Source organism: Convolutriloba macropyga, chromosome 2 (genome assembly GCF_964194025.1).
Source record: "Convolutriloba macropyga chromosome 2, txConMacr16.3, whole genome shotgun sequence".
Classification (NCBI taxonomy): Eukaryota; Metazoa; Xenacoelomorpha; order Acoela; family Convolutidae; genus Convolutriloba; species Convolutriloba macropyga.
Genome location: NC_134469.1, coordinates 11,256,984 through 11,269,383, shown reverse-complemented (window position 1 = coordinate 11,269,383; position 12,400 = coordinate 11,256,984). Strand labels below are relative to the sequence as shown.

The 12,400-nt window shown below is 34.4% G+C and overlaps 1 protein-coding gene across 1 annotated transcript in view; it reads right to left on the bottom strand.

The window, feature by feature from the left end:
* LOC142335124 (mitogen-activated protein kinase kinase kinase 15-like) overlaps positions 1 to 7,863 on the bottom strand; it is a 42,430-nt gene extending 34,567 nt beyond the window's left edge. Inside the window, exons 1-3 of the mRNA XM_075383484.1 lie at positions 7,526 to 7,863; positions 1,850 to 2,016; positions 1,360 to 1,510 (exon numbers count right to left, since the gene is read on the bottom strand). Of these exons, the coding sequence (XP_075239599.1) occupies positions 1,360 to 1,510; positions 1,850 to 2,016; positions 7,526 to 7,814 (607 nt within the window). The 5' untranslated portion in view covers positions 7,815 to 7,863. The remainder of the gene's footprint in view (positions 1 to 1,359; positions 1,511 to 1,849; positions 2,017 to 7,525) is intronic.
* Positions 7,864 to 12,400: the final 4,537 nt, after the last annotated feature.

The window sequence follows — 12,400 nt, the reverse complement described above, 5'->3', positions numbered from 1 at the left end:
GCCTTTACTACACCATCGTGATTAAAAACACCACTCTAATTTGACTTCTCATTGACGTGAAAAAGTGAAAAAAAGCAAACAAATACAATCAAAATACATGGATTATGTAAAACCCAAGAGAAGACCGATAAAAGCCCCAGCTATCGCTTTGTGGCTATTAAACAAAATCGCACTTTACCCAAAAGCCAATGACGGAGAACTTCAATTTGGAACTTTACAAAAGGGCTCATAGCCACAGGAGAAAAAGTAGGGAGATCCGCACAACAAATTTTGAGCAACTTAGATTTTGAGATTTAATTTAAATATAAGTTGCTGCTCTTAACCTCTCCGACCATGCCCTCCTGTTTTCAGTTTGCCAAATCGTCTCCCAAGTTTTCGTGAAGTTTTGAAAATTTTCGCATTATTACACAAAATTTGCCTATCAGTTTCTCATTAGTAAAAATTGGTACTGTTTTCATTTTCTAAATTATCAACTTTGGCTTGTCATTTGCAAATAGCGAATCAGTATGAACAATTTTTGAATAAAAAATAGCGCCTCAAACAAACTCGCTTTTTCGCTGCCTTTACTACACCATCGTGATTAAAAACACCACTCTAATTTGACTTCTCATTGACGTGAAAAAGCCAAAAAAAGCACACCAATACAATCAAAATACATGGATTATGTAAAACCCAAGAGAAGACCGATAATAGCCCCAGCTGTCGCTTTGTGGCTATTAAACAAAATCGCACTTTACCCAAAAGCCAATGACGGAGAACTTCAATTTTGGAATTTTACAAAAGGGCTCATAGCCACAGGAGAAAAAGTAGGGAGATCCACACAACAAATTTTGAGCAACTTAGATTTTGTGATTTAATTTAAATATAAGTTGCTGCTCTTAACCTCTCCGACCATGCCCTTCCGTTTTCAGTTTGCCAAATCGTCGCCCAAGTTTTCGTAAAGTTTTGAAAATTTTCGCATTATTACACAAAATTTGCCTATCAGTTTCTCATTAGTAAAAATTGGTACTGTTTTCATTTTCTAAATGATCAACTTTGGCTTGTTATTTGCAAATAGCGAATCAGTATGAACAATTTTTTTAAGAAAAAAATTATGCAATTTTAAGACAAAAGAAATTTACACCAGTTTCAGTTCAATAACGCAAAAATGTATAAAAATTTGTTTAGAAATGGAAAATTTGTGATAATTAATGCATCATTTTTTAAAAAATATATCTATTAGAGATTTATCAATGCAGTAGAACGCAGCAGAAGGACCAGTAACTACTTCGCGTTAAATTTCAATGATAAATAGCTTCGTTATATTTGTCCGAATTGCCCTTTATTTTTGAGCGAAGTGCTTCATTCTGTAAAACATACCCGCAAATAGGAATTGCTCTGTAGCTTTCACTTCGTCAAAGGCTATCTCATTGTAGGCGATTATTTGGAATTGCACTTTTTTCTTTTCACACGCATCTCTCAACAGTTTTACAGCCAAGTCGTCTTTTGCACCCGCCGTTACACACACTACCTGAAAAGGCCGCTTAGAAAAATCTCACATGGTTATGCGAACTATTACTCGAATCGACAGTTGAGGTCAAAGCTATACAGCTTTTAGCTCAAAAACTCAAAAGCGTAAGAAAAGCGAGCAAGCGAATAACCACATAAGGACCACGTGATTAATATAATTGCTACAAACTTCGTTTGAGAGCAATCAATAAGCGTTGCATTGTTACTACGGACATAAATATCAATGTCTTTACCCCATGATAGCAGAATCTATTTATGTAGAAATAAAAAACTGATCCAAATGAATATTGCTAAAAATCACTAAAATATTTTATGAGGTATAAAATTTAAATTATCTTACCTTGATAGACCTTGTGAGGTTTGAGTTATTGGACCCTGCACTTGAGACAGCGTCAATTGACTCCTGTCTGGGAGGAAGAGTGTGTCTCCTCTCTGTGATGCGAGGAACCCTCATAGAGTTACTCTTCCCAACACCATAACTCATCTTCCTCTGAGGGGTGCCAGAGACTAGAAAGGTAAAATTAGCCGCTTCGCTATCCAATAGATTGCCAAATTGACATTTTTGTTTTTAAAAACGTCAATCAATTTTTTGCCTTCAAATGCGTTAGTCGCCTGGTAACTGAATTGAGAAAAGCCACGATAATTAAAAATTAAGTATCGTGGCTTTTCTTTTTCTGAAATACCCGTGAAGCAAACACTATAATTCAGGCTACAGAGTATTATCATTTTTATTATCGGGCCATCATACTATTAAAACAAACATTAACGAAGTACAAATATCTCAAAATTTTTGATCCGATCTACAACTTCGGAAAAATTGTTCCGACCCCTCTTGAGGGGGGGGGGAACTATATACTCAAATGGGTTTTTATTTGTTCAGTCAATTTTGGCCGATCGATATATTCATCGTAGAGAGTTGAGACTGGTATCATTAGAAAGCTTGTCCAGCGTAGAATATGGAATTAAAAAGATTTTTTTGATTTTCGTTTTTTACAGGGAGATATCGAGGTTTAAACTTTCGAGAAAATAGAGTGAATTCCGTTGATTTCATTCACCTTTTTTCGAAATTTTTGACTAAAATTTCGCCAAATTTGATAAAAATTAATAAAATTTATTCGAGAAAACGTTGTTGATTTTACGTTTAAAGACGAAATATATTGTCGGCTATTTTCATTGAACTTTTTTGTCACAAATTCCGGCCGACTTTTTCATCAAAAACAGCACGAAATAAGTTTCTTTAGTCCACTCTGATTAAATTTGCAAGAAGTGCACACCCAAACACCACCAACACAATCTTTGTAGACTAAAAAGGGGGCTAAGTCTATTTCAACTTCCGTTGAGAGTGCTCTATAGTTAAAACTTTGCCATTTTTTGCTAACTTTATTCGTTGATTATCAAAAACGCAGCATAGCATTTATTTTAGATTTTTTAACTAAGAAAATATCTATATCAATGACATTCGAAAAATTAGATATTCTTAATGGACAATCATCATTAGCAGGACTAGTTTTGTACCAATCTTGGACCGTTACAATACAAAAATAATTCGGATTGTCATCAGGCGGTTTTTTATATTAAAAATTTGATCTCTTTTATATTAATTTAATAACACAACATTTCAAACCAAAGCTCACTAGTGATAGGTCCTATTGGTTTCCTAAGTAGCTACAAATTAATTTTTCTAGATGATTGCTTGAAAGCTTATGGTCGTTTTGACTTAAAAAAATTGATTTTTAAATAAATGGCTTATTGAACTTTGCCTCCATTTTTCTCTTAATTTGGTGAACTTGTAGCTTAGTGTCAGCAATCAAAGAGTGTTCCCCTTCTTTCTGCTGATTTCAAAATTAGTCTTTATTGCGGTTTTACGCCTTAAGTTATGGTGTTCCGGCTTTGATGCTACTCGATTTCACATTTTTTTAATTTTTAGGTATTTGCCCAATTTTCTCGTTTTCTAGTTTTGTCAAATTATCACGTTCTTGGCAGTTGATAAATCACATTTTTTGCTTTCAAAATAACGCACAATTGATAATATTTAAATCCTCTAAGATATAGATTGTGGTTCTTAAGCACTTCGACAATTCCTTCTCGAAGAATTTAATTGAAATTTTTAATTTTGTCTTTATTTGTCATTTTTACTTTGTCTTTTTAGTCGTATTTAATTTCCTGTACAATGACCCGGATTGATTGGCTTTTCATGGAAGAGTAGATGAGCCGATGTTCTGATATCAGAAGATAGACGATGGCTTTCATGACTTTGAAGACAATTGTTTTCCAAAATGAAAAAAAAAAAACACTTCAACTTCGCAATTTTGTCTGCTTGTTACCTGGTCTCGTTTATTACAGGTTAAAGATGACATTATTTTTGTCAAGGGAAGGTGTCAAAAGGGATTGGTGTCAAAAAATCTATTGTTTTTAAAGAATTCGTTATGACTTTACTGGCTTCGACACGGGTTTTTCACAAAAGCAAATTAATTTTTGAGTTTTGTCATATTTGACGCTCTTTTTGTAGACGTAAGACATGTTCTGGATAATTGCAGGTTTCCAGGGTGTCCTTTGGAAACATAGACGAACCTACTCAATTTTTTCATTTAAAAATTAATGGCTTTCATGTCTTTGGAGATAAATTTTTCTCGATAAAAACAAGTATTACATAATCTTGCTTTTTTTCTTTTTTGTCTAATTGTTACCAAGTTTCATCATTGAGAGGTCACATAATACATTTCAAAGGAAGGTCTCAAAAGCGATTGGTGTCACAAAATCTATTGTTTTTAAAGAATTCGTTATGGCTTTACTGGCTTCCACACGGGTTTTTCACAAAAAAAAAGTAAATGAAATTTTGATTTTTGTCATATTTGACCTTCTTTTTGTAGACGTAAGACATATTCTCGATAATTGCAGGTCTCAGGGGCTTCCTTTGGAAGAATGGACGAACATATTTAAATTTTTTATTCTGTAATTAATGACTCAAAAGTCTTTGGAAATAATTTCTTTCGAAAAAAATAAGTATTACATAATTTTGCATTTTTTTCTTTTTTGTCTAATTGTTACTTAGTTTCATCACTGAGCGGTCACATAATACATTATCGGTGTTCGACGATGGTGCAATCAAACATATTTTGGGGGTCAAAGTATGGCTTTACGGCTTCCAAAGCATTTTCTGGCAAATTAATTGATTTTTTTGTTTGTTGTCTATTTGTTGTTCTTTTTGTAACAGCATAAAAAATTGAATACCGAGAGATCCTAATTACCTTTATAGAAGCATTGGTAAAGCGAAACCTATGGGATATTTTATTTGATTCCTAATGGTTTTGATTACTTTGAAATTAATTGTTTTTTTTTTTAAAATTCAGCGAAATTTCTAACTTCAAAGTTTCTGTGCTTTTTTGTCTAATTGTTACCAAGCCTTGTTATGAACTGGTGAATAACCTTTTTTTCTGGTGGATTACAATTTATTTGTTTAGTCTTAGTTTTATCTGACGTTTTTCACTTTGTTATTAAGTTTTGTTTTTAAAACGGACATAAATTTTTTGATGTAATTAATGTTTGTTGTTGTTTGATTTTGCCGTTCGTCTTCGCTCGCTTTCTTAATATCAGCATATCTCATCAATCTAATGCATCCTTTTTTACTCTACTGAGTTATTTGCTTTGGAGGCTATCTTTTCGTTCATACGCTAGTTTTTTTTTAAAAAAAAAATACTTGAATTTTTTTGTGTTTCTATCTGTTCCTCATTTGATAGACAATTATGCCAAAATTCTGGATGAGCGGGGTCGGAACCTTATGTGCGATCGCACTTTACCGAGCCTCATTGTTGAATCTAAAAACAAAGCCGGCAGATTGCCGGAAAATAGCCTCGATAGACGCTTGTGGCCTACAATGAATTGAAACAACTAAAGAAACAAGATAGGCAGATTGACCAAAAGTCCTTTCGTAGACAACTAGATTTTTTGGGTTAGATAAGTACTGTCAATTTTATGATACATATACGGTCTATAGGGGAAAAGCCCTGAAAGAGCTTTTTCAAAATTGATATTCGAAATTAAAATCTCAAGACTAAAATTCAAGAATTAGGGCATATAAGTTTGGTACTACTTAGATGCACACTATTGATCTTTTTAACTAAAATGTTTATTAAATTTAAAGTTCCATAAGTGAGTTCAGAAGTCATTTTTGAGTTAGGTAAGTCACGCAATTGACCTAAAAGCAGAAATGACTTCACGCACACAAATTATTTTAACTGCATAGCAATAGAAGTCACTGAAGTCAATTCCAAGAAGTCAGGTCGTAAGAATCATCGATGGACACGACGAATTAAAAAAACATAGCAGGACAAGTCCTCAAATACAATTCAAAGAATTGAATGAAAAACTTAGAATTACTCTACCCGACCAGCAGAGCAATTGAACGATGCCAGCCCAAACACAAACAGAATCATCTAAAAAAATGAGAAACAAACAATCAAACAAACTGAACAAAAATATAATCATTGATAAAACTTTGAAGCTTTTACCCCTAAGGCAAAATTTGATCCCTTTACAAAAACATATTTCAATAATATAACCAAAACCGAATTTCGTTTCTGAAATTGGTGCAGTATTATATCTGCAAGGCCTGAAAAAATTCATTGGCCCTTGAAGATCGATTAACTCGAAAATTTTCAAAAAGTAAAGAAAAAATGATATCAATTCGAAATATTAATGAAATGTTGCTGAAATCGTGATATTAATATCTTGAGAATCATTTCTTATGAAATGATTTTAGTGTCTCTAGAGGCTAACCAGTAACCCAATTCCAGGTCTTAAAAAATCAATTAGTTCGAAGATCGATAGGCAATAATTTTTATAAAACTCAAAATTCAAAAAACAGAAAGTCGTTCTATAAAAAAGTAGAAAACCATCCAATTGCCCCTATAGCAACTATTTAATAACATACTATCAAACTCTATATGAGGTTATCTTGCTACTCAGGCAAGATAAACTGAATAAAAAGACAAATGTTTTGAAAAAAGCTTAAAAAACTCTTAAAAATTTTTCAAAATTCGAAAGGTTAAATTGTTGAAAACAAATCCATTGAAACTAACAACCATGCAGTAACTTTTTTCAGACCGTGGAATATGTTTCCTGCCACTTGATAATGGACAAATATCAAAAATTGACAAAAACTTTAGGAAATAAAAAAAAATTGCAGATTTTATCCCAAAAAAAGCTAAAATTCGAGACATTAAAATGTTGAAAACCACTCCATTGTTAATAGAAACTACACAGTGCCCTATTATCAAACCCTAAAGGAGATTCCCTGGACCCTGAAGCTGGAAAAACGCTAAAAAATTACACAAATTTTCAAAAAACATGAAAAAAATTGCAAAAACTAGTATCATTTTGTGTGTTTGTGTTTGTAGTACCAAAACATATAAATTGGTCATAACAAGTACTTTTGTCTCGCAAATGGCCTTCATAAACTTTTAAAAACTGTAATCTAAGACTAATCAAGCAAACAACTTAAAACGACATAAAAAAACATTGAAAAATTGCACTATTTTAGGCCCAAGAACTCCTAAAAATGACCTTTTAACCTTAAATTGAGGCCATACCAGCAGCTGCAACACTCTAAGCACTTGAAGGACTAACAACGTCCACTTCGGGCCTCTAATGAAACTTAATGCCCGCAGGGCTTTACCAGTTTATCCCGTTTTGAAAGATCAAAGTCATTGAAAAATGTGTGCACACATCATAAAAAAAGACAGCGCCCCAATACAATTCAAATTCTTTGAATTGTAAAAAACCACGCTGTCCCCAATAATAGCAGCTATCGCTTCGCGGCTATTAATAAATCTTGAGGTATTGCGTGCGCCGAAACGATAGTCATTTGGAGCGAGCTCCTCTTTAATGTTGAAAACTCTATGTGCGTTCGTTATAGATTAACTCATCGCGTCTTCAAGATAAACTTCAGACGCAAAAGTTCAAGGCATCTTGAAAACGGAAAACCGTTCGCGCAAAGTTCAGTTGTGCCATACAATACCTTGAAGGTTCTCCGCTCTTGAGCTCGCTCCAGACTGCATACGACCCGGACTGCGTGTGACGTCATTAAGGGGAGTGTTGGTGGTTGTGGCAGCAGGAGTTGGAGTCGCAGAAGCCAGGGGAAGAGGAGGGTGCACCTGTTGAGCAGAGTGAGACGGAGGGAGAGGCGGGTACTGGCGGAAATTATTTGGGTTTGCAGTTCCAGTGGCAGCGGTTGAAGTTTGGTCTACGGAGATGCTGGGTATGAAAGCAGAGCCAGTGGATGCCAGCGGAGGATTCCTACTACCCATTACAAAACACCCTCTGAAAATATGTATTTCTGTCAAAAAAAGAACGACGTCTTTTTCTGATGGAGTAGTATTGAGTTCATGGAAACTCCGATGTACAATATTATCACTCTATATTTCTAGATTTCAAAATATTAAATCTTAAGATTGTTTTTGGCATCTTGATTTTTAACAATAATAAATGCACACTCAAGTCCGAATTCAACCCGCTATAACCAGGCCTCCTGCTTCAAATATAAACCAAAGCTTTCCGGGACGATTTTTACTTTCTCGCCCACTCACCCAGCTGCCTTTTCGGAACAAATAGGCTCAGCTCCGAAGTCAACCTAAACCAGATCGAGTTCCGAAACTTCAACCAATGACAGTTCCGAGATCGCTCAATGTTGACGTCACTTTAACTATTTGATCAGAAAAATAGTACAGAAAGCTGTAAATCAATTATGAGTGACCACCCTCCCCTTGTTTCATTCATGGTGTATGCAATTTTATAGCATCATTTATTTGGCAATGGTCAACGCACTTCATATTGCTTTAACAGAGGATTCATACAACAATTTTGCCAAAGTTAATAGTTTTTGAGAACAAAGGTCAAAGTTTATTTTTCAAAAATTTATGCGTTTCACCAGCTGTTGCAATCCGAAACTCACACTGTGCAACTTAAACTTTATTTTCGACTCACAGAAAGAAAATATCCACTTCATTCAATCAACTGTTGAGTTTTACCGTAAATCTTGAACCCAAATTGACCTTATGATTCAAAATGTGTAGTTTAGTTCGAAAAATCTGCATTTTCTTTTGATTAAAAACAGTTAGAATTCGTCTCTTTACAAATTATGCGTTCAAATGTGTCTCTTTTATCGTGCTAAAAATGTTAAATTGACCTATGCTATAATCGGGCGTATAAACTCCTTGTAATGTGCATATTTATTCAAAAAACCCCAAAAAACGCGAACTCCCCCAAAAACGCGAACGCCCCAATTATCTCTCAAGATGAAACAGATGACCCAAAAATGAGGGTTGGCACACATCTTGGGAGAAGTCCTACATCGTGGTGCCACTTATAAGTGCTAGTTTTGGTTAAAGTTGTGGAAGTGCTGGCGTACGGCGGAATCCGATTTATTTTATTTTTAGCCGACAAATCGTATATATTCGTTTGCAATGCTCCACATTGCAAACATTGTGTACAATCATGCCCACAAATGCACTCAACCCCTTTAGCTATCATTTCGTTGATATACAAAAGTTTTATATTTAATTATTTTACGATAAACACAAGTTTTACCAAAATTGCCTCAAAATAGTAGTCCATTTGTTGTTATATCATACATTTACGATGTGAATTTTTGGTCTGTTGAAGCAGACAAGAGTTCAACAAATTAACCAGAGTTTAAATTAATTGCCCATAGTTGATCATCATAGTTGATCAATTCAACTCGGACTGACTACGATTCTATAGATATCAATCACTTTGTGCTTCCGTAATGTTTATACGACCAGATATTGTTTCAACCTATAACACTTCGTTGAAAATTTTGTATTAAAAATCCACTAATTCACTTTTTTTCAATCGTTCAATGGCTTTTATCGTTAATATCATGAGCGTATTTATTCGTTTATGACCAATATTTATTCAGTCATGCAATTAGATTTTCAGTATTTTATCTTAATATTGATCATTATTAGTTACATAACGCAAAAGGTGATGTTTTCTGTGGCTCTTGATAGAAATCATGTCATTCTGAAAGCTTTTTATTTTTTATATCTGAACTGGAACTAAGCGGCATTTATTTATTGCGCAATTTTCACCTCTGACACGCGTTCAGGAATTTTTGAAAAATTATATCCTGTCTGATGAAAATATCATGTGTATACGATTGTTTAGAACACTAATTGCTCTCAGTGGTATTGAACACATCCGTTTCATACTATAGCTTTATAATAAAGAAAACACAACGAAGTCTGAAAAACAAGAATTTACAAGAACTGCGCAACATTTGTCAGAAAACTCCAAATGAGCAAAACAACGTAAGACAATGTGGACTTGAGTAAGACGGGTTGGTTTGAATCCAGCGAAATTCCATGTTCGCAGTAGTTTTGCTATTCTGAGTTCAACTGCGGGAGCGACAAGATAAATACAGTCTGTAAAATGGGAGATGCACTTATTAATGACGAATGTGAGGAGGTTGCAAGTAGTATAACGTGAGCAAGACATGGGGGGTACAAAGACGTACCTATGTATAAAGATTACGTATAGCCCATTTTCCCTCAAAACCCAAAGACGTACCTCACAGCATGATACCCACGCTGTTCACATGAGGGCGATTAGACAGAAAATCTCTTAATATTAAATTAGTAAGTAAATTTACCCCTTCCCATAAAAGACGTACCTCACAGCATGACACCCAAGCTGTTCACACGAAAGGGATTAGCAATATAGTGCCTTAACAACAAATCAGTAAAGGCATTGACCCCCTACCACATTACACCTTAATAATGTAAATTTCCAAAGACGTACCTCACAGCATGATACCCAAGCTGTTCACACAAAGAGGATTAGCTATGTAATGTTTTAATATTAAGTTAGAAAGTATGAATCATTTACAGTTATGTACGACTTACGTGATTTTGAAAACTGTACCTCACAGCATGATATCCAAGCTGTTCACACGAAAGGGATTAGCAAGATAATCCTTTAATATTAAATCAGTAAGGTCATTGACCCCCTACCATATTACACTTTAATAATGCAAATTTCCAAAGATGTACCTCCTCACAGCATGATACTCAAGCTGTTCACACGAAAGGGATTAGCAAGATAATCCTTTAATAATAAATTAGGATGACTCATTTACAGTTACGTACGACTTTTCAAAAATGCACCTCACAGCATGACACCAAGCTGTTCACACAAAGGGGGATTAGCTAGGTAATGTTTTAATATTAAAATAGATAGGATGACTCATTTACACTTATGTACAGCTTACGTGATTTCCAAAAACGTACCTCACAGCATGATACCCACGCTGTTCACACGAAGGGGATTAGCAAGATAGTGTCTTAAAAACAAACTAATAAGGTCATTTACCCACCCATTCCCATATTAACAAAAAAGTACAATTTTTTATTTTTGATTTTTACAGATTTTTTTACAATTTTTTAAATCAATTTTTTGTTTAAAATAGTGTTTCACTGTGTCGTTTTAAACTGAAGTTCCAATTTTCAGATTTCAGAAAAGTTGTATTATTGTTTTGAAAATGTCTATTTCTTATTTTTTTTAGCCAATCACATAATCTGTCAGATCTTATTTTGGAATGTTGATGCTGAAAAACATTTACGATTCATTTTGTCTTTTTTCTTGGTTGAACATAAGTAGCCTAAAAAAATGCAAAATACTCCAATTCTTCCTTTACTTCCTTCAACATCTTTTCTTTCTACTTTTCATTCAGATTTAGATTACGTTCCTATCACGGAAGCATCAATATTTAAAACGGTAGTAACCGATAACAATTTGGAATTATCTTTTGAGGTGGATTGCACTAGAGTAACAATTAAAACACAGACTACTAGCTTGACACTTCCTAAGGATTTGTGGAGAACTTTAGAGGCAGCTAGACATCATAACCTCCACCTAGCCGAAGAAAAAGTCAACAATTCATTGCTTTCTCTCCAAACATATTTTCAAACCATTGAAAGAATTCGAAAAGAACAAGGGTTTCACCCGTTGAAAGACAGCAAAGGTATTATGTTCCCGTACTCTCGTGACATAAATCACTACGGTGTTTGGTGGGTAGAAGACATGTTCTCCAAGCATGCGGACTCATTTTCTAAAAAACCAGAACCCTTCAATCTGCCCAATTTCAAAGACCTTATTCTTCCTCCGATCCAGGAAACTGACAATGAAGAGACTCAATCATCTCATCAAAATATTCCTTTCTCGAACTTAGGTGTTCTCCAATAGAATAGTGAGATAACTTGCTTTTGTTCGATGCTAAAATTTCCCTCACGTGACTAAATATAGAAAACTCATCTTTGACATCACGTGATGTTACTAAAAATAGAAGTGACATAACTATTACGTCGTGATGCACACTCTATTTTCATTGGTTACGATTTATTTTATAAGATCTCATTGGATACGAAGTTTATTTTTCGCTACTGTGCTCGTTCTTACTTAAATTTCATTGGTTCAAGATATCAAGCCCTTTCTTGAAGACAATTTATTCATTTGTTTCTTTCCACTCTCAATATTCAGTTACCCTTGTATACCCAAATTTTCTACTTTAAAAACTTTACATACTCCACATTCTCACTTCACAGATGGATCAAAGCTCTGTCTCTCCTAACTCCAAAAAACCATTCTCCTTTCCCATCCGCAAACGAGATTACAAAGGAAAACCAGTTGTTCCCTCACCACAGTTGGAAAACCACAATGAGAGCATGTTTTCTCTATTTAAAGACAACAACGATAAAAAAGACAACACCGACCCAAAACCAAATGAGGAGCACGATGGAAGAAACAACTGTTGGTGCTTTCAAGAATACGGGAATCGCAAGTTTCAAATCAGCATCCCAGAGGAAACCGTCAACAC